This window comes from Podarcis pityusensis (assembly GCF_964106645.2).
Source record: "Podarcis pityusensis genome assembly, chromosome: 2".
NCBI lineage: Eukaryota > Metazoa > Chordata > Lepidosauria > Squamata > Lacertidae > Podarcis > Podarcis pityusensis.
In genome coordinates this window covers 94032202-94053206 of record NC_138029.1, presented here as the reverse complement: position 1 = coordinate 94053206, position 21005 = coordinate 94032202, and the positions used below count along the sequence as shown (strand labels likewise).

General features: G+C 41.8%; 1 protein-coding gene across 12 annotated transcripts in view; it reads left to right on the top strand.

The window, feature by feature from the left end:
* LOC308471560 (contactin-4) overlaps positions 1 to 21005 on the top strand; it is a 520761-nt gene that overhangs the window by 335846 nt on the left and 163910 nt on the right. For 10 of the 12 annotated variants that reach the window (XM_080995664.1, XM_080995658.1, XM_080995657.1 and 7 more), the window contains one exon: positions 18303 to 18398. In XM_080995664.1, coding sequence (XP_080851790.1) covers positions 18303 to 18398 — 96 coding nt within the window. Of the gene's footprint in view, positions 1 to 7620; positions 7678 to 18297; positions 18399 to 21005 lie in introns of those variants that run through there. The other 2 variants (XM_080995660.1, XM_080995659.1) reach the window with 2 other exon arrangements.

Here is a 21005-nt window from a genome sequence, read left to right as displayed (position 1 = left end):
TAACCCTAGGCTGTTAACAGGGACGCGGGTGGCGCTGTGGGTTAAACCACAGAGCCTAGGACTTGCCAATCAGAAGGTCGGCGGTTTGAATCCCCGTGACGGGGTGAGCTCCCGTTGCTCGGTCCCTGCTCCTGCCAACCTAGCAGTTTGAAAGCACGTCAAAGTGCAAGTAGATAAATAGGTACCGTTCGTCAAAATGCAAATAGATAAATAGGTACCGCTCCTGCGGGAAGGTAAACGGCATTTCCATGTGCTGCTCTGGTTCACCAGAAGCAGCTTAGTCATGCTGGCCACATGACCCGGAAGCTGTACGCCGGCTGCCTCGGCCAATAAAGCGAGATGAGCGCCGCAACCCCAGAGTCGGCCACGACTGGACCTAATGGTCAGGGGGCCTTTTACCTTTACTTAGGCTGTTAACTGGACTCATGGTTCTTGATGTTATTTATTTAAATTTATATACCACCCTTCATCCAAAGACCTCAGGGCAGTTCGCAAATAAAAGAAATATTTATTTTTATTGGACACTGTCACAAGGTGCAACCTACATAAAGCACTAAAAACAATGTAAGTACAAATCCTAAAATACAGTTTTACACCACAGCAGCAAAACAATTACAAAACCAATCCCATAAAGAGGCTAGAACTGAAGTCATTTAAACATGCACTCAAACCTTCTAATCTTTGTTTCTGTGATACGGATATGTTTGACATCAGCACACAGTCTCTGCACTACTGCAAATGTGGCATTTGAGATGAAACAGTAGAATACATTCTAGGTAGTATATGAAAGGTTTAGCATCTTCTACTTGCAAGTGTGATGGAAGGACTCAAGACTTTAAAAGAAGCAGAGGGGATGGGGATCTATATCCATCTTTTTCTCCTGAGGGTTATAAATAAGAAGAGCACCATTATTACTTAAAGACTTGATGGAGTTTGTAAATAATTGTCTTGTGATGTAAAGTCCCATTGATACTCAGGAAATGTGTTTCAGTTTATATCACCCAAAGAAGATACTTTCAAATCAGCAAGAGAATGCACAAGGGAGTGTTGTGTTCTTAAAATGATGATAGTTTCAAGTAAATATTGGAAAAATAAGATACTCTACCAGTGTTGGAGCACTGCCATCAATTTCTTTATCAGTCAGAGATGAAAGTGAAATTGTCACAGGATAATCACAGGGATGTTGTAGTTTTAGAATAATTAATGTTGTTGACAATTGAAAATTAGGCTGTGCAAACATTACCGCTTATTCCAGCTCCATGTGCCCTCCCCCACTGGTGGTGTTTGAAGTCAAATGCACATGAGGTCATCCACAATCCAGAGGCATCTTGTAGCTTCTTGAGAAATGCTCCTGTGTGGTGTGTGGTCTCCTCATGGAAGCTTCAGTTAAGCTGAAGAGTGCACATTTCAGGGAGCTGTTGCACACATGCCAGTAACAGTGCATGGGCAATTTACTGAGTCTGTGAATTGGGGTTCGGGATGAGGAAACTAGTCAGGTAATGGGTATTGGGTGAAGATATCCCAACCCTCTCTCTGATCTGTACAACAGGTTAGGAATGTGACTTGAAACACAGTGGTGGGGGAAAGCAACCTCACTGTGTTTCAAGCACATCATTTTAGTGTAATCTCTCATTTTGTATTTAATTTGACTGAATGCTTTTATTTTTGAAGTGTTTTAGGCATATGGGATATCGTTAGTCACTCAGGTTTAATGAGGGCACAGCAAATATAAATAACTTGACAATCTAAAATGTTTGTATTCAGTATCACCCAGAGAACATTTAGACATTGGAAAGGTCAGGGATATTAGAGGTAACCCTAAGAAAATAGGCCTTATGTCAAAGCAGACTATGGCTCCATCCAGCTCAGTATCATCCCTGATGACTGGCAATAGCTCTCCAGTGTTTCAGATGGCAGGTACGGTATTTCTTGTTGCCCAGTATTCCACTCACCTCAGCTTGTTGATATCGCCTGCTACAAAAGATCCAGGAGGAGGAGATAGAAAAGATTGGAAGCAGCTGGCCTTTATCAGGTTGACTGGCTGCTAGCCTTATGAAAGGTGTGGTGAACTGCCTCAGTAGAGGCCACACCAAAGGCGATCTTGCCTTTGCAGTTCCCCATTGGGATACCCCTTGAGGTTGCCATAAAGGTGAGAGAGTTACTTCCATGTGGTTTTTATTAGGCCTGAAGGTTGCGTAACCTTTTTTATGGCATGCCAGCTATATGCTTGTACTTTATTAATAATATAATAATGATAATTTATTATTTATACTCTGCCCATCTGGCTGGGTCCCCCCAGCCACCCTGGGTGGCTTCCAACAAAGTATTATAATACAGTGGTCTGTTAGACATTAAATTTGCTGAGGGGTTTGTTGAATCTTGTCTCAATAGAGCCCTGGTCCAACATAGTGAGCCTTGGTCCAACACCAAGGGAGAATGGTATGCTTATATATTTGTTTTTATGTTTGGCTGTTGAGAAGGAAAGAAGGAGCGGAATTATGTCCCCAGGCTGAAAACTTGTTGGCATAAAACTGTGCCTTCTTAGGGAGATAGACAGGGGAACAGTGTGGCTTTTTTTTTTATTTTTTATGTCTTGGACATTTCCAAGTAGAAGATAGGATGTGGGACCAAGAATGGGGTAGAGGAGTGGGACTTAGACTTAGCCCTCTCAGCTTAGTCATGTGACCTGGCATGCCAGCGAAAAGGTTGCTGTACCTCAAACATTATTTTAAAGGCTTGTTTTTTTCTTTTGCCAGGCATAGGCCGGCTTAATCAGCAGTTACCTCACTGCTGAACGGAGTTTGAATCTGGTGCAACTTTACACCTGCTTAGCTTAATTTACAGCAGCTTGCTTTATGCCAACTTCTTGTGTGTAGGCTTGTTCCCTTAGTCAAGGCAACTTCCTGTGGATTGCTTGAAGTGTACTCTGCCGGCTGAGCTGTAGAAAGATGTTGTCTCAGCAAAGGAGTCATCTGAAGCTTTAATAAGTCTGTAAGGGCCTGACCTTCCAGTGCTCTTCTATCCTAGAAAACTATCTGAGTTTTTAAAGGTTATAGATGATTTTTTCCTGCATGACTAAGGAGTAGGAGGAGCTACAAGGCAGTCATCCCTGGAATCTGATATGAAAGCCACATTGTCCAGCTCAGTGTGATTGGGGGTGCCATGAACGACGTGATCTGTGATTTGTATGACAACATATATAATATTATTTGCTAAATGATGTGATAATTTGGCTTGATTTTTGCTGACTCTAGTTATGTTCCGCTGTGTGTGTGAGTCCTCTGCCGAATCTTTTTGTTATTGTATGAGAACCTCGGTTGACATTACTGGGTGTGATGGGACGATGAGCTGCTTGTGCGTAAAATCCAAGTCCCTCAGAGTTTGGTCAAGTTTGCAAACCTCTGTCTGTAACGGAGCCCCTTAAACATGGCTCTGTCAGTCGCTTGCAGATTCCGACAGTGGTTGCTTTCGGAATCGCTTCCAACATAAAAGCTCCTTAACGAAAACACGTCTTCTGGACTCTCTGCGTGACAGTTTCCGGCGAGGAGTGGGTGTCCCTACAGGAGGTCCTGAAACCTCCCCACTGTTTTCGCTGGAAGTGTCTCGGAGCCATCCCTCCTGCTCACTTTCCCTCAGCTCAGCTCTTCTCCCCCTACTGGTTCCCTCTTCAGCTGCTGAGTCTCTCCCAGCCTGTGTGAGCCCTTCCACCTCCCTTCCTTCCGATGGCAGTTCCCTGACACTGGGTTTTTTTTAAATCATGTTTTAAATGTCGTGGACTACCCCGAAATACTCATGTGCTGAAAGTCAGTGTATATTTATCAAATATATATTCATGACAAGCTAAGAGTCTGAATCTAAAACCACCCTAGTAATTGTATCATAGGTTTTGTGTATATGCTATTCAGGGTTTTTGTACCCTTGCCTTTTTGAGTCTTCTAATAAAACAATTCAGCTCTTTTTCATGTAATAAATTTTGTTAATATGTTTAAAGGCCTTGCAGCCATTAGATTTCATAGACCATTTGGCTGCTCAGTCCCACATTATTAGAGAGACCAGATATGCTTGTCTGGTATCTTGTGCAGTTTTTGAGGTGAAGAATAGTGCCGGGGGCTGGAGGAAAGAACATCAGACTGGCAGCATAACCCCCTCCCCAACAAAAAAATTATCTACTTACTCCCTGAACATGGAGAATATGTTCAGAAATGTGTAAAGAAATATGTCCCAAACAAGTGTGGATGAAAAAAAAAATCCACCCCTAGGAGATTGAAGGTTCACAACTGATGCTGAAGTTGTACAGCTGTCTACACCCATAATTACACCGCTTTGTGGCTGCAGGCTCTTAATTACTACTTTTACTACACAGTTCTTTTCTGTGTCATCCTCTTGTTTCACCATCCCAGATTTACTCCAGAAAGAAAGATGACTATTGTTGAGGTTGAATGCTTTTTTCTGTCAGAAAACATACTGTGCGTGAAAAGTATAATAAAAGCAATATTGCAACTTCAGTGAAACAATTGTTTAAATAGCAAAACAGTGAATCATAGAATCAGAGTTGAAAGGGGACCCAAGGGTCATCTAGTCCAACCCTCTGTAATGCAGGAATCTCAACTGAAGCATCCATTACAGATGGCCGTCCAACCTCTGTTTAAAAACCTCCAAGGAAGGAGAGTGAAAACAGTTGAAGAGTGCTAAAATTTAATTTATAATGTGTACCATGGTAGTGTTTGTTGTCTTCACATAAATAATGTAGAACACAAATGAGATTTATTTATTTATTTGCTTTTAACATTCTATCTTTCCTCAGGTTCTCAAGGTAGTTTACAGTTTAAAATAATGGCTTATGAGCTAATAGACTTTCATTATTTATCTAAAAGTATTTATATGCCACTTGGTCTATAATAAAAAGCATTTATATGCTGCTTAGTATATATTTTTTTAATGTCCAAGCGGTGGTACATGGTACTAAAGGAAGAAGGAGAAAGAAGGGAAGGGAAAAATGAGCAACACACAGGCTCTACTACTTTTATGCTGTTAAATAACTGACTTAAATATTTGCCAGTGCAGGAAACAGTTATGGACAGGGAAGAGCCAAATCACATTTGATCCTACCTTAATTAACAAAGGGTCACTGCTGTTTCATTCTCCTGTCTCTCTGTTATAGCCATATAGAATAGATGCTGATGGAATCAGCTCTGTGACATGGAGCTAATCCAAGTGAGGCTGATGCAGTGGGCTAAAGCCTTGCCTCTTCATTTGCAGCCAGGTGTACTGTATGACTGCTGTTGTGTTATATTAGTTAGGATATTGTGTTTAATAAGTTTGTCCTGAGCAAGACCCAGTATTTGAAGAGGAGGTGGAAAGAGGGAGAGGAAAGCTGCAGAGAGAAAAATATGCCGAGAATGTGACTAGCTATTATGACTAAAGATCTTCCTAAGCATTTTTTAAATCTATTCCTCATGGGACAAAGGAGTAAATATGAAAACTGCTGATGGCGATGGTTGTGGGATGAGCTGTTCACCAATGGAGGGCATCTTATTTTCTCACATGCAGCCAGGTCTGTTTTGTGTCCGAGATACAAAAAGCGTGATTTTGCTGTAAATATGGAGATGCAGGAAGTGGTACAAAAAATAACTATATATAGATTGGCTGGCAGCATCATGGAATCGCTTCAGGCCCAGCCAAATACAATTTGCAGTTGCTTAAGTTTTCCTGACACCACTCTCAGATCATCATTCTGCTCAGGTAAATAATAAATAGTTTTGTTTGTTTAACAATACTGCAATTAATCATATGTGCAAAATAAAACAGAAATGCCTAGTTGCCATGAATAGTAGACAGGGTAAACCTTTGCTATTCCTACCCTAGGCCACACCCATCCCTGGCTGTGCTTCATGCCTCCTTCAAGTGCTTTTGCCTGGCTGAATTGTGGTCTTGGATGGGTGCCTCTTGCTTGCCTGTGCAGAGAGATGCGGTATGTAGAAAACTCCTGGCTTTTGCAGGACTGGAACATAAGTCAACTGTACAAAGCTCAGACTCACATCTCTTGGTCCACCAGCTGCTTCCCTCTAGCATCTCCCATCACTGGCATGAGGGAGTGTGGTCCTTGGGCTGGGAGAGGGTTTACAGAGCATATATAAAATGCACACGCTTTTGCTCTCTCAGATTAAGGAGCTTCCCTGAGCTTGGTCAAAGCTAGAGATTACTGCTTCCAAGACTCAGGAGCTTCCCCGAGCTGTGCACAGTTCCCAAGAGCATTCTAAGTCATCCTTTAGACACATTTGCACAGCTCTGCCTGAGCAGTGATTAGCCTGTAGAATCTTAGAATAAAAAGTAGTGAAATACTTGATTTCTGTGCTACTTGCTTTGCTGTTTGACAAAAAGGTTTTCATACTGAATATGAAAAATTCCTATTCAGCAGTTTAAAATCCTACCACTTACTACTCCATGTCTAGGTGGTGCATTTGTCCGATTCCCACAGCACTGGTATGCCTCTACCACTTCTCAGCATCAGAATGAATGTGTAGCCTTGTATTGGAGCCACTAATCTTTCATGACAGATTTTCAAATACCAAGAGTCAAAGACCTGTGATAACAAAGAATATCCTGAGAAAGCAAAACCATAGCTATTTTTGTCTTGCAGTTTCTTTGCACATCATACCAATTATAAACCACTTGTGCCTCAAGAGACAGCTTTTCAGTCAGAAGTAGCAGTGTAATAGCATCTAATATTTCTGCTCTAAGCCAGAAAATTAATCATGTTTGCTTTCATAAATCTGGATTTAACAATGTATGAAGAATTGATTGATCTCAGCATTCTCTTAGGTTATAGCACAATGTATAATTATCTCATTTTTAAGCATACAAACAATATAATTTTAACACACACTCATAAGTAAGATTCAAGTAACTCAAAGTTGCATTAACACGTTGGTCTCAATTCACTATGCCTCTGCATGTGTGTACAAATGATTGTGCAAATGATGTTGCCTTGGTTTTCCTGCTTCCCCCAGACAATGACCCAAGCTTCTTAATTATATGTATACAACATCCACATGCATAAATGGATCAGGGCCATTTAATTATTTCAAAATATCCAATAATTTAGAATACTCTGGTAGATCTAAAGATGGCCGTGGCCACTTATTTGGCTAACTTACCATTAACATAACTCTCTGCACTGCCATTTAATTCTTTTACAAATTTAGAAAACTCTTGATGCATTATGTATGTCTTTTTTAAAAGGACATTAACTTTTATTTGATATTTAAACTTTTATTCTGTAGTGGGTGGGTGGGTGATGTCTATTTGCTATGAGTGTTATGTATTTTATCCCACCTTGGATTCATGAATCGATGAATGTTGGGATATAGAAAATGGAAGAATAAATAGATGCAAGATCTAGGATTGGATGCAGACTTGATTTGCATAGGTGGGACTATCTTCTCAGCAAGGTTCGAATGAGGGGAAAGCTCCCTCTGGTGCCTGCCACCTCCTACATAGCCTCCATTGTGACCTCCCACACAGTCCCAGAGAGTTGTCTAGTGCAGGAAAACAGTCATCAACCTTTATGAGCCAATGGATACACCTGGAATTTTGAGAAAGTTGCTGTGGGGATGTAACATAAAAAAATGGCTCTCAGAACTTAAAGGGCAGAAGAAGGGTCAGGACTGCAAAAAGGTACAGACATGCCCCTGCATTGTTGCCACTGCATTGTTACCACTGCCCCCATCAATGAAGGGAAAGACACCCATATAAACCACCACTGCAGTTGCTCGCAGAGAGAAGCTCCTTGCAGTTGTCCTGTGCTCAGAACAGAAAGGAGGGTTGGATCTAGTCCTGGCATCCTACGAATTGTGGGCATGTTCAAGGGCATGTAGGAGAGTCTGAGCCCAGGGTAAAAGTACATACCGCAAATCAGGAGAGTTGTGAGCGCCAAGAGGATGAGCTGGGCTGGATGAGCCATTAGCCTGAACCAATAGGCTCTGCTTATGGTCTCATGAAATGAGCAGAAAGAGCTGTAAGCCTCGCGTGCATTGTTCAGTTTTGAAGGAGTATTTGCTGAGACCTTTTGCAGGCATCACAGGAGGTACTGGCAGGAACACTTAAACCTGCAGGTATCTCATTGGAGGCCCTAGGATAGAAAGTATTGCTGGAGGCTGTAAGGGGATGGCCGCAGCCTTTGCAGGCAAAGTCTGAATCTAAGCCATAACCAGGAAAGTATGAGCTCCCACCAAGTTAATTACCATTCGAGATAAAGGTTAAAATAATTGAATCAACATATATGATTGTGTGCTGCCTACAAGTTGAAAGGAGATTCTGGAACGTAAGGGGCAGTTGAAGGCTATAGCCCGACCTGACAAGACCAGCGAAGGAAAGTGCTGTTTTATTTTTTTATGTTCAATAACTCTCCTGAGTGTATAATCCTTAGGGCATTCTGATTTTAAAATTGTTGTTGTTGTTGTTTAGTCGTTTAGTCGTGTCCGACTCTTCATGACCCCATGGACCAGAGCACGCCAGGCACTCCTGTCTTCCACTGCCTCCCGCAGTTTGGTCAGACTCATGTTTGTAGCTTCGAAGACACTATCCAACCATCTCGTCCTCTGTCGTCCCCTTCTCCTTGTGCCCTCCATCTTTCCCAACATCAGGGTCTTTCCCAGGGAGTCTTCTCTTCTCATGAGGTGGCCAAAGTATTGGAGCCTCAGCTTCAGGATCTGTCCTTCCAGTGAGCACTCAGGGCTGATTTCCTTAAGAATGGAGAGGTTTGATCTTCTTGCAGTCCATGGGACTCTCAAGAGTCTCCTCCAGCACCATAATTCAAAAGCATCAATTCTTCGGCGATCAGCCTTCTTTATGGTCCAGCTCTCACTTCCATACATCACTACTGGGAAAACCATAGCTTTTACTATACGGACCTTTGTTGGCAAGGTGATGTCTCTACTTTTTAAGATGCTGTCTAGGTTTGTCATTGCTTTCCTCCCAAGAAGCAGGCGTCTCTTAATTTCGTGGCTGCTGTCACCATCTGCAGTGATCATGGAGCCAGGGAAAGTAAAATCTCTCACTGCCTCCATTTCTTCCCCTTCTATTTGCCAGGAGGTGATGGGACCAGTGGCCATGATCTTGGTTTTTTTGATGTTGAGCTTCAGACCATATTTTGCGCTCTCCTCTTACACCCTCAATAAAAGGTTCTTTAATTCCTCCTCACTTTCTGCCATCAAGGTTGTGTCATCTGCATATCTGAGGTTGTTGATATTTCTTCCGGCAATCTTAATTCCGGCTAGGGATTCATCCAGCCCAGCCTTTCGCATGATGAATTCTGCATATAAGTTAAATCAGCAGGGAGACAAAATACAGCCTTGTCGTACTCCTTTCCCAATTTTGAACCAATCAGTTGTTCCATATCTAGTTCTAACTGTAGCTTCTTGTCCCACATAGAGATTTCTCAGGAGACAGATGAGGTGATCAGGCACTCCCATTTCTTTAAGAACTTGCCATAGTTTGCTGTGGTCGACACAGTCAAAGGCTTTTGCATAGTCAATGAAGCAGAAGTAGATGTCTTTCTGGAACTCTCTAGCTTTCTTCATAATCCAGCACATGTTTGCAATTTGGTCTCTGGTTCCTCTGCCTCTTCTAAATCCAGCTTGCACTTCTGGGAGTTCTCGGTCCACATACTGCTTGAGCCTTCCTTGTAGAATTTTAAGCATAACCTTGCTAGCATGTGAAATGAGTGCAATTGTGCGGTAGTTGGAGCATTCTTTAGCACTGCCCTTCTTTGGGATTGGGATGTAGACTGATCTTCTCCAGTCCTCTGGCCACTGCTGAGTTTTCCAAACTTGCTGGCATATTGAGTGTAGCACCTTAACAGCATCATCTTTTAAAATTTTAAATAGTTCAGCTGGAATACCATCACTTCCACTGGCCTTGTTATTTGCAGTGCTTTCTAAGGCCCATTTGACTTCACTCTCCAGGATGTCTGGCTCAAGGTCAGCAACCACACTACCTGGGGTGTACGAGACATCCATATCTTTCTGGATAATTCCTCTGTGTATTCTTGCCACCTCTTCTTGATGTCTTCTGCTTCTGTTAGGTCCTTACCACTTTTGTCCTTTATTATGGTAATCTTTGAACGAAATGTTCCTTTCATATCTCCAATTTTCTTGAACAGATCTCTGGTTCTTCCCATTCTGTTGTTTTCCTCTATTTCTTTGCATTGCTCGTTTAAGAAGGCCTTCTTGTCTCTCCTTGCTATTTTTTGGAAATCTGCATTCAATTTCCTGTATCTTTCTCTATCTCCATCACATTTTGCTTGCCTTCTTTCCCCCGCTATTTGTTTTAAAATATGTTTTAAAATATGTTTAACCAATTTTTATTTTATTTTTATTTTGGGGGTAAAAAAATAAGCCTAAGGAAAAACAGCTATGAGAATATTCATTTGGTAAACAAGAAGTGTAAAACAGAGCTTAGCTTTCATGAGAGATAAGGGCCTCTTTGTCAAATTGTCAATGACCTGAGACAAGCAGCCTCCTTAGGGATTCTTTAATGTATTCATTATTGTTTTGAGGGTGCATTGAGTTCACTAGTTGGATTATTTCCACATTGTAGCTAAAAACAACAAGAAGAAAAAACCTTCTGTATGAAATGTACAAGCATTATGCCTGACTAGAAATTGGGATGGAGTGAGCGGGGAATATGAGTTGATCAATGAATGGACTTCAGTTCATAGCATTTCAAGATAGTTACTGTACTTTTCCGTTTATAAGACGAGGTTTTTTTTTTATTATAAAATAATCTTTAAAAATGGGGGGTTGCCTTATACATGGACAGTGCATGGGGGGGGGACTGGGAATTAGTTGCTGCCTTGGACAGGAGGTTTTCAGGTGATAGGGCAGTTGATTGGTGGCTGCAGCAAGGGCTGGTGGCTATTGGCTGTCTCTGCAGCAATTTGGCGGGTGATTAGCGGCGGCTGGCGGCGAGGGGGCAGATGATTGGTGACTTTGGCGACGTGTGTGAGTGGCAGTGTAGGTCCGTTGGGTGAGCGATTTTCGGCAAAAAAAGCTCAACTCTGGGCAATCCTCCCCCCCCAAAAAAAGCTCAAGAACTCTGAGTGATCTCCCTCCATTTTCTTAACTTGGAGTCCCCCAAAATAGGGGACATCTTATACACGGGGGCATGTTATACACGGAAAAAATACGGTAATCTCTCCCCACCCCACCATGCCCTTAATCTTTCTACTTGGATCCCTTAGCTTCTCTGGTGCAGCTTAAAAATGTTCAACTTGTTATTCCTGTCACCTATAGCTGTTGATCATTATTTGTGCCTATACAGTGGTACCTCTGGTTACGAACGCTTCTGGTTACGAGCTGCACTAACCTGGAAGTAGCTGCTCCTGGTTGCGAACTTTGCCCTAGGATGCGAATGGAGTGCCGGAGGCCCCATTAGCGAAAGTGTGCCTCAGTTTAAGAATGATTTCAGCTTAAGAACGGACCTCCGGAACGAAATCAGTTCGTAACCAGAGGTACCACTGTACTGATATATAAAGGAAATTTAACAAAGGAAAGCTATTGAAGAATTTTCTAATGTACATATAATCATAGAATTGTGGAGATGGAAAGGACCCCGAGGGTCATCTAGTACACCCCCTTGCAATGCAGGAATCCTGCCCACCACCAGTCCCTGGGTGGGCTCGAACCAGTGACTTTCTGGTTAATAGCCAGGCTCACTGAATCATTGCACCACAAGGGTTGTTAATGGAGCTACTGCACTTTCTAATCTGAACACACAAAACTGGTAGGAGAGATCACATGCGTAGCCCATGGTGTGGTATCCAAGTAGCAGGTCCCATTAGTGCAATGCTTTTCGCTTGGATAATGGGATTTCCCCCCTCTGCTTCCCCGGCTTGCTCCCCAACTGCTCTGGAGGGTTGGGCAGCCATGGGTTGTATCCAAAGTGACGCTAAGTCGTGGCCCCATCAACACAAGGACTTGAACCTACATTTAGTCTTGAATCCGGGCCTGGGAGATATTAGGCAGGAATTGAGGCTGTCTACTGGCTCAAGCCTCTGGTTGAAGAAAGCAACAACAACACAACCACCAGCCAGGCCAATGATGAACATCCTTGAGCCATCTCTATCATATCAGATGATAAGGTTTGACCTCTAAGAAAAAGTACTAGGGTCATGCTTACAGTTCAGTATGAGCAGCAAATGGACTATTTTTACTGCTAGTCCTTACCATAGGCCTGCCTCTGCTTTGTCTTCTTTTCACCTCACTGCATGAGATATTCCTTTGGTTCCTGGATCTTGCTGATGAAAATTGGAGTCAGTTAGATCTGGTATATCTCAGAGGTTGCTTCTGAAGAACGTTTGAGGAAGAAATGACAGTCCATCTCCCAAAGTAGGGCAGATTGAATTCTCACAGGGTTCACATTTCAACTTAAATCAAGTCATCACTTTGTTTTTTTCTCTCTCTCTCAAGTCATGGTTCCATTTTACCTTGAGTGGACTCAAGATGTTGCTGCCAAGTTGAGAATGTTTAGTAACATATGGGCCATGAAATTATGCACATGTGTGAAATGGATATGTTTTGAACTACAAGACCAGCATGGGGGGTGAGGTGGGCTGATTTTGATGGATGCATAATCTGCACAATACAAATCAAGTCTATGTATTTGAGGAGGAGAAGGTCCAGTTGTTCTGGGGCTTCTTGTAACATTTGCATGCACTTCAATCCCAAATCCATGAATTGAACTTGCATCCCTGGCTGTGTAGGCTATAAATGAGAGGGGGGTGGGAAATAATGCAGCCCTAATTTGCCATACAATTCCATGCTCATAGACTGTAAATATTGATGTTTGCACTTCTTGTTAATTTTAAAATGTGCGAAGAAACATTGCTTATTCAAGCTAAACATGGATCAGTGCTACCATCAAGAGCCATATGGTGCAGGTTAGAATGTTCATATTTAGCATGCTGGCGTGACTTGTGGGTTGTCAGTTTTACGCTTTCACTGATTTTTCTGCTTCTGTTGTGACACATCTGATATTGCAGAAGTGAGTCATAGAACATCTTACACAAAAGGTTAGCAGTTAGAGAAAATGGGAGATGTATTGTACCAGATAGAGCTGGCAATTCCTCTTCCCTTAGACGATATACGGAGATTTTAATCGGGGCCAATCTATTTCCAGCTGGCATGTTTCTCAGACTTTGCTGAGAATTTCGTGTTGACTTCATAATGAAGGTGACTTTAAAAAGTTAGCACAGAACTAGAGAGAAAAACAAAGTTCATGCTGAAAAGAGGATTTTGGCTCACGTGCACTTATCTGGTACCTTTCGTTTTAGAGCATCAAAACTCTTAGCATAAATTAATTAACTAGGCCTCTTCAGAAGCACAGATAGTTCAAGCATCATTGCACTTATCATTTCAAATGAGCAAACTTTGACACAATGAAGCTAAATGACTTACCCGAGGTCACATAACAAGTCAGTTGAAGAAATCAATACTTTATTTTAATGCAAGTATATCATAGTCATGGGCAACAATCAAGTGTAATATTAAAGGTGGCTGTGAACAGTCATGAAGCAGCTTTTTGAATAGGTGTTGATCTTAATTTGAGACTAGTAGCTTTTATTAATAAGAAGCTACATGAAGTATTAATCGACAACATTTTTATTTATGCCCTGTAATCTACCTTTGAGCGAAATCAGTTGACTAGATTTAAATCATCAGTCTGAGAGCTGCTTCTTGCAGAACAATTTAGTTCTCAGGTAAATCTCAAGTGTAGCTCCTTGCACTTGAGGAACAAGAGCAGATGATCTTTCACCTCCTTTTTCCACCATTAATCAAAGTTATATATGAGAACAAGAGAGGAGGGAAAGGGTAACGATATAACCTGCTGCACATCTTCAAATGCTGATAATCTCCATGCCGCAGAAGACAGAATCAGAATTCAAAATGACCCTAACAGATTGGAGAATTGGACCCAAGCTAACAAAATGAATTGTAAGGTTCTACACTTAGGCAGGAAGAACCAGATGCACAGATATAGGATGGGGGACACCTTGCTTACTAGCAGTTCATGTGAAAAGGATCTAGGGATCTTGGTGAACCACAAGCTTAATGTGAGTCAGCAGCAAAAAAAGCTAACACTATTCTAGGCTGCATCAACAGAAGTCTGGTGTCCAGATCAAGGGAAGTAATAATACTACACTATTCTACCTTGGTCAGACCACACCTAGAATACTGTGTCCAATTCTGGGCACCACAATTTATGAAGGATGTTGCCAAGCTGGAATGTGTGCAGAGGAGGGCAACCAAGATGATCAAGGGGCTGGAAACCAACCTTATAAGGAATGGTTGAAGGAGCACAGTATGTTTAGCCTGGAAAAGAGGACATTGAGAGGAAATATGATAGCCATCTTCAAAGATTTCAAGGGCTGTCACATGAAAGATGGTGCAAGCTTGTTTTCTCCTGCTCTGGAGTGTAGGACTCAAAAATGAATGGCTTCACGTTACAATAAAGGATATTCCTACTAAACATCAGGAAAAACTTTGACAGTAAGAGCTGTTCAGCAGTGGAATGGTCTCCCTTGGGACTCTCCTTCCTTGGAGGTTTTTCAACAGAAGTTGGATGGCCATCGGTCATGGATACTTTATCAGAGATTCCTGCATTTCAGGCAGTTGGACTAGATGACCTTTGGGATCCCTTTTAACTCTACAATTCTATGAATGGATTTTTAATGGTAGCATGATACTTTGGTGGAACAAGCATACAGTGTTTTACTAGCAGAGACTGGGGTAGAGACCTTTCTTGCAAAAATACAGTGGTATCTCGGGTTACATATGCTTCAGGTTACACACACTTCAGGTTACACACTCCGCTAACCTAGAAATAGTGCTTCAGGTTAAGAACTTTGCTTCAGGATAAGAATAGAAATTGGGCTCCGGCAGCGCGGCAGCAGCAAGAGGCCCCATTAGTTAAAGTGGTGCTTCAGGTTAAGAACAGTTTCAGATTAAGTACGGACCTCCGGAACGAATTAAGTACTTAACGTGAGGTACCACTGTAGTAATAGCAGTAGTAGTAATAATAATACTACTACTAATAATAAATGCTGGTTTAATGATGTGGAGTTTATTTTCCTAATTGTACCAAGTGCATGTTATGAGGGATGACTGCAGAAATAGCATCAGACACATACATTTATTAAGATGTGCTCATGGCCTCTTGATCTAGTCTTATGAGCTCTTGTGCCCAAGATAAGATCTGGATATTTTTAACCCTCAGTTTCTTCAAAAACCACCTGTTACAGGAATAGGGCCATTTTTTAAATGATTGGAGGGTGGGGCAGAAGTAAAGAGTGGCCCACATCCTTTATCAAAATGAAGATCCACCCAGTCCACTTTCTGGGAAGCTCACATTTTCAGAAGTATTTTATAATCACAGGTGTACTATGAATATGGATTTTTTCCCAGTATCAGCCATGGCTCATAGTCAGTGATAGACCTAGTCCCCATTGATCTGTCAACCTTTTTGAAAATATCCAGACTGCTAGCACTCACCTTTAATAAGACAGGTCCCTTCAGCTAATTCTGGAATTTCAGGAAATATTTCATATTGTTTCCCCCCCAGCAATTACAGTTAGTTTATTTTGGGTGTTTGTGTCCCAAGTTCTTAGAGCTTTTCTGAGATAGTAGATCATTTCTCTGTATAGTTAGTCTCTCTCTGTCTCATCCTGTGCTCATCCTGCTCTGACAACTCTGTAAAATTTCTTTATTCGAAGATACTAGGGCTGCCTTGCGTCCAGAATTTCCCAGACATAGCCAAGATTCGTCTGTTGAAAATGGCGTCCGGGTGCAATTTTCAAAAAGTGGCTAAAATGTCTGTAAAAACCTGGGCGAATCACAGCCCATATCGGAAGTGTTGATTATTTGCCTATTTTCCAAAAAATAAAAAATAAAACTTCTTTTTTTTTTAGATTTTGCCCTCCCCAAAGCTCTCCCCCTCCCCCAATTCCTTGTTTCAACTTCAAACCTTTAAGGGCAGAACTGTATACATTTCTACTCAGAAGTAACTGCAGTGGCTCTTACTCCGAGGAAAATGGTTATAGGGTTGTAGCCTTAACTTATGTTAAGAATTCTACTGTCAGTATAATTTCACCCAGATTTCTAAAGAACAGCTTGTCCTAATCGGAGGGGAGAAATACATTCAGGGTTGTGGGAAGCACACCTAAGCAGTACTGCCAGTGCAACTGTGCTCTTAACAGGAATGGGAAAAAAATCAAAGTGGGATAAAAATCAAAGTTTAATTTATCACCTTTATAACAATATAATTACTTTCCAGCTGTTCAATACATTTATCTCCTGTGTATTTTCTTGGTTTTATGCTGTGCTGAACAACAATTTTGAGATCAGCAAATGAAGACTCAGCCGCTATAAAAGCCCCCTCCCCCAAAATAAAAAAATAAAAACCTGGGAATGTAAAAACAAACAACTATGTAAGATAAAAAGCCCCTGAGTTGATTCAGTGCTGCTGGAGCATTTGCCTTGAATTCCCTTGGCAGCTGATCAATAACTGGTGCCATTGGCTGGGTCACCAATAGTAACCTTGGCAATTAATAAGCTTAAGTGTAATATACAAGGCAGAGAAAAAGAATGTTTCAGAGTGCTTGGTGTTGGGACAGAATTTGCCATTTTGCAGTTTTCCTTCATACAGTTGTTATCACAACTTAATGTTGGGATGATAAATGCAAAACAAAAGGGGATTTTAGTTGTCATAGCTCATGAACCTCAATATACCCATGTCTAACTTACAATGAGGCACCGACATGAGTTCTCCCCATCTTTCAATTCTTGTCATTCCAGTGACTTGGGACACTTGTGATGAGAAAGTTTAGTGCGCAAGATAATTCAAGAGTTAATCTCGGCCACCTCTTCTGTGTGAAATATTTGATCACATGATTACTGTAATGTTGTATTTAGTGTCCATGAGTGGGCTCTTCCATTTTTGCAGTACACACAAAAATACCCATTAACCACTCAGCTACCCATCACCAGTCTGTAGGATAGGCAATTTATGAAAGCAGTTAAACTCAGAGTGAACTGATGCAGATAGCGCGTGAACTGGGTTTCTGAGAAATGGAGCACAGATTTTTGAGTTCAAGAATCTCAGTGTAACTGAAGTACGCTAAAGTTGCTACCTATGATTAAGTGAACATCTTAAGTGTGTTTACACAAGCATGTGTGTGCAGTGAGTATTTTCACCCTTTGTTCCTTTTGTGCATTCTCTGAGAGCTCATTGTGCTCCATTCAATATGCTTTTTAAATTCAGGTGGGGTGAAGAGGGACACTTGGGAAAGAAGGGGCAAATCCCCACTATAAGGCCTGCCTGTGACTCACATTGAATTGACTCAGAAATGTACTATTTACTACTAAATCTGTCTCATGCGCACATACCACTTGACAATTAAAAACCCCACTTTATTCATTATTGGTCAGATTTCATCTGAAGCACTGCATACTATGTTGGGTACCACACTTTTAAGAACAAAGTAGATAAACTGGAATAGGTTTAGAGAAGAGAAAACCAGATCAGTAGTTGAGCTCCTATTGAGGGTATTCAGTGAGCCAACATGACAGTGATGTGGAATTGAGGATTGGAGTGATAATTCTGTAATATGGCAGCGGACAAAGCTGTATTGTAACTTTTTAATAAATGAGAAAAATGAGGGGGGGAACTTGAGAGCATTTTTTAAATACCTGAAGGGCTAACGCATGGTGTTTTGTTACCTTCTGCCCCAGAAGACAGGACAGGAGAAAATGGAACCAAGCTACAGGAGAATAGATTTCAGTTAAGCATTAGGAGAAACTTCCTGGTGGTTAGATGGTTCAATAATGAAACCAGTTAACGTAGATGGTTTGTGGTCTCCTTCTGAAAGTCTTCAAGACATCTCTTGGAGATTCTGTAGCGCTGGATCTCCTGCACTGAGCAGAAAGGCAGGTGGATTAGATAGTTTATAAGGCCCCTGCAAGTTTATCCCCCCACCCCCAAGAAAAATGCTTCACACAGATGTATCCTGAGTGTGCAAAATATGGAGGTAACCAGGTTGCACCTTGAACACTACTCACTCCCTTGAGGCAATAGAATTCTTGGGGGGTAGACCTTCTTGACCATCAGCAGTTCTCCTGCATGCCACCGCTTTAAATTCTTCTAGTGAATCTAAAGGCTCAATATCCTATCCCTTCTCATTTGGTTAGTGAGTGCCATAACATGTGTGCCATAACATTATGTGTTTATTTATCTATTCCCAATAGATCTTGAAAATTTCAAAACCAGGACAAGAAGTACAGTGTCAGTACGACAAGGACAAGGGATGGTTCTGCTGTGTGGACCACCTCCACATTCTGGCGGTGAGTAGTATAAATGTCATCAGTATAAACTCCCTTGTGTTGCAAATGAGTGCAGCGGTTCTGCATGCCAGTAAACTGCATGTAAGCCCCACTCTGATGAATGGGATTTATGAAGGAATAAATATGCGCCATCAGGGATTCCTTAACTGGATCCACATGCTGCCACAATGAATCATGGCAAATCTGCCACCTTTATATAAGAACATAATAAGAGCCTGCAGGATCAAACAATTGGCTCTTCTAGTCCGGCATCCTGTTCCTACGCTGGCCAACCAGATGCCTATGGGAAATGTGCAAGTGGGACCTGAGCGGAAGAGGACTCCTCCCTCCTGCAGTTTGAAGCAACTGGTATTCAGAAGCATACTGCCTTCAACCATAGAGGCAGAGAATAGCCATAATGGATAGTAGCCATTGATAGCCCCATTTCCTATGAACTTTTCTTATCTTCTTTTAAAGCCGTCCAACTTGTTGGCCATGATTGCCTCCTGCAGCAGTGAGTTCCATAGTTTAGCTATGCACTGCATGAAGAAGTACTTTCTTTTAGCTGTCCTGAACCTTCAAATAATCAGCTTCACTGGATGTCCATGATTTCTAGTGTTATGAGTGAGGGAGATAATATTCTTGCTATCCACCCTCTCCATGCCATGCAGATTTTTATAAACCTCTATCATATCACCTCTTACTTGACTGGTGACTGGGAGTGGCTGCCAGGACCATATAACACCAGTCCTAAAAGATCTTCCCTGGCTTCCATTACATTTCTGAGCACAGTTCAAAGTGTTGGTGCTGACCTTCAAACCCCTAAATGGCCTCAACCCAGTATATCTGAAGGAGCATCTCCACCCCATCGTCCAGCCTGGACACTGAAGTCCTCCTCTGAGGGTATTCTGCTTGTTCCATCACTGTGAGAAGCAAAGTTACAAGGAACCATGCAGAAGGCCTTCTCAGTAGTGGCGCCCTCTCTGTGGAACGCCCTCCCTTCAGATGTCAAGGAGATAAAGAATTACACAACTTTTGGAAAACACCTGAAGGCAGCTTTGTATCAGCAGGTTTTTAATGCTTGATGTTTTTATTTTGTTTTTAGATATGCCATAAGCCGCCCAGAGTGGCTGGGAAAACCCAGCCAGATGGGTGGGATATAAATAATAAAATGATTATTAATAATAAAATAATAATTAGCATTGGTGCATTTTTTGGCTTTATTGGGTGGTAACAAAATATTTCTCATATCTGTTTTGTTTAATAATAGTTATAACAATTGCTTCATTATTAAAATGAAAACCAGGAGCAAATATTTTTTCAATGCCTACATCTAAGTGTGAGAATAGTTGTTCTGGGACTTCTGGGTCAGCGCCTCCAGCAATGGCGGAATTCCTCCGATCGGGAGGAATCCGCTCCGTGGAAATCAGGGTCTGGCCGCCACGGCGAAGGCGGAGACCCACTAAAAACCACAGGCGGGAGAAGCTTGTGGACGTGGGATTCGGCTGGCACCTTTTGCGCCTCCCCTACTCGCGGGGAAACCCGGTTTCGGGGATCCGGAGCGACGTGGGGTGAGTGGCGCGGTGCTTCGAATCGACTGCTTCTTTCACGGAGTGAAGCCTCATTGCTGTTGCAGGAGAGCGCTGACTTTTTCCTGTGGACAATTTGATCTTAAAACAACTACCCGTAAGTAGAACGGAAAATTGGATTTTTAAACGTCTTAATTTGGCACCGAAACGGGGAGGTTTCAAACAGGAAGTCCGCCTTCCCCTTTTGTAAATAGATTGAAGCAAAGAGGCTGCAAGCTAAAGCCTTGGAAAGTCTCTCATAAAGGATTAAACTTCCATCGGTTAAATCATCAAACCCCCCTTGGAAGCAGGAGAAGAGGGGGGAAATTTAAGATCACGTAAGCCTGCAGGAGAGAGTGAAGAAAGTCAAATTACCACCGCTCTGAACCTGGAAACGGGCTGCTAGTAAGATTGAAGTTTCGGATATGCTCATTGACTGTGAATAGATCATCTGCTGACAGTAAGTTAAAGAAGAGAAATACATTGTTTCCATTGTCTCCTTCTGCGTTTAAAAAGGAGTAAAAGTAACTGAAAATTGAAACTAACTTTATTGTTTGAACTGTGCTTAAAAGGATTGATACAAATAGAAATTGTTTCCCCCTAGAGGAAGCCTTTGAAATTGTTACAAGAGCTGAGCTGGGGGAATTTTCCACCTGCAAGATAAAACTGTGAGAATCTGGGATTGACCTTGAATCGTTAAGAATGTTGACAGAAGAAGCCTTAGTGGTTGCATTTTGTAAGATTAATGATTCACTGGAACAGCTTTAGAAGAAGACGGATGCGAGGACTATAAAAATTGATAACTTGGAACAAAAAGTGACTAATTTGGCACAAAAAGTCAATATTAATACAGAAATTATTCAGGAATCGATACAGGGATCTATTTTGACATGGCAAATTGAGGAGAAGACGAGGGAGAAAGTTTTTGCTGTGGAACCTAAAGTGGCACAAGTGGTGAGGGAGAGAGCCCCAGCCTTACAGTTGCAATTTGATGATTATAAGTTGATGCCTTCCAAGACTGAATTTAGAGAAAGTCAGACTTTTAGGATTGGAGCCCCGC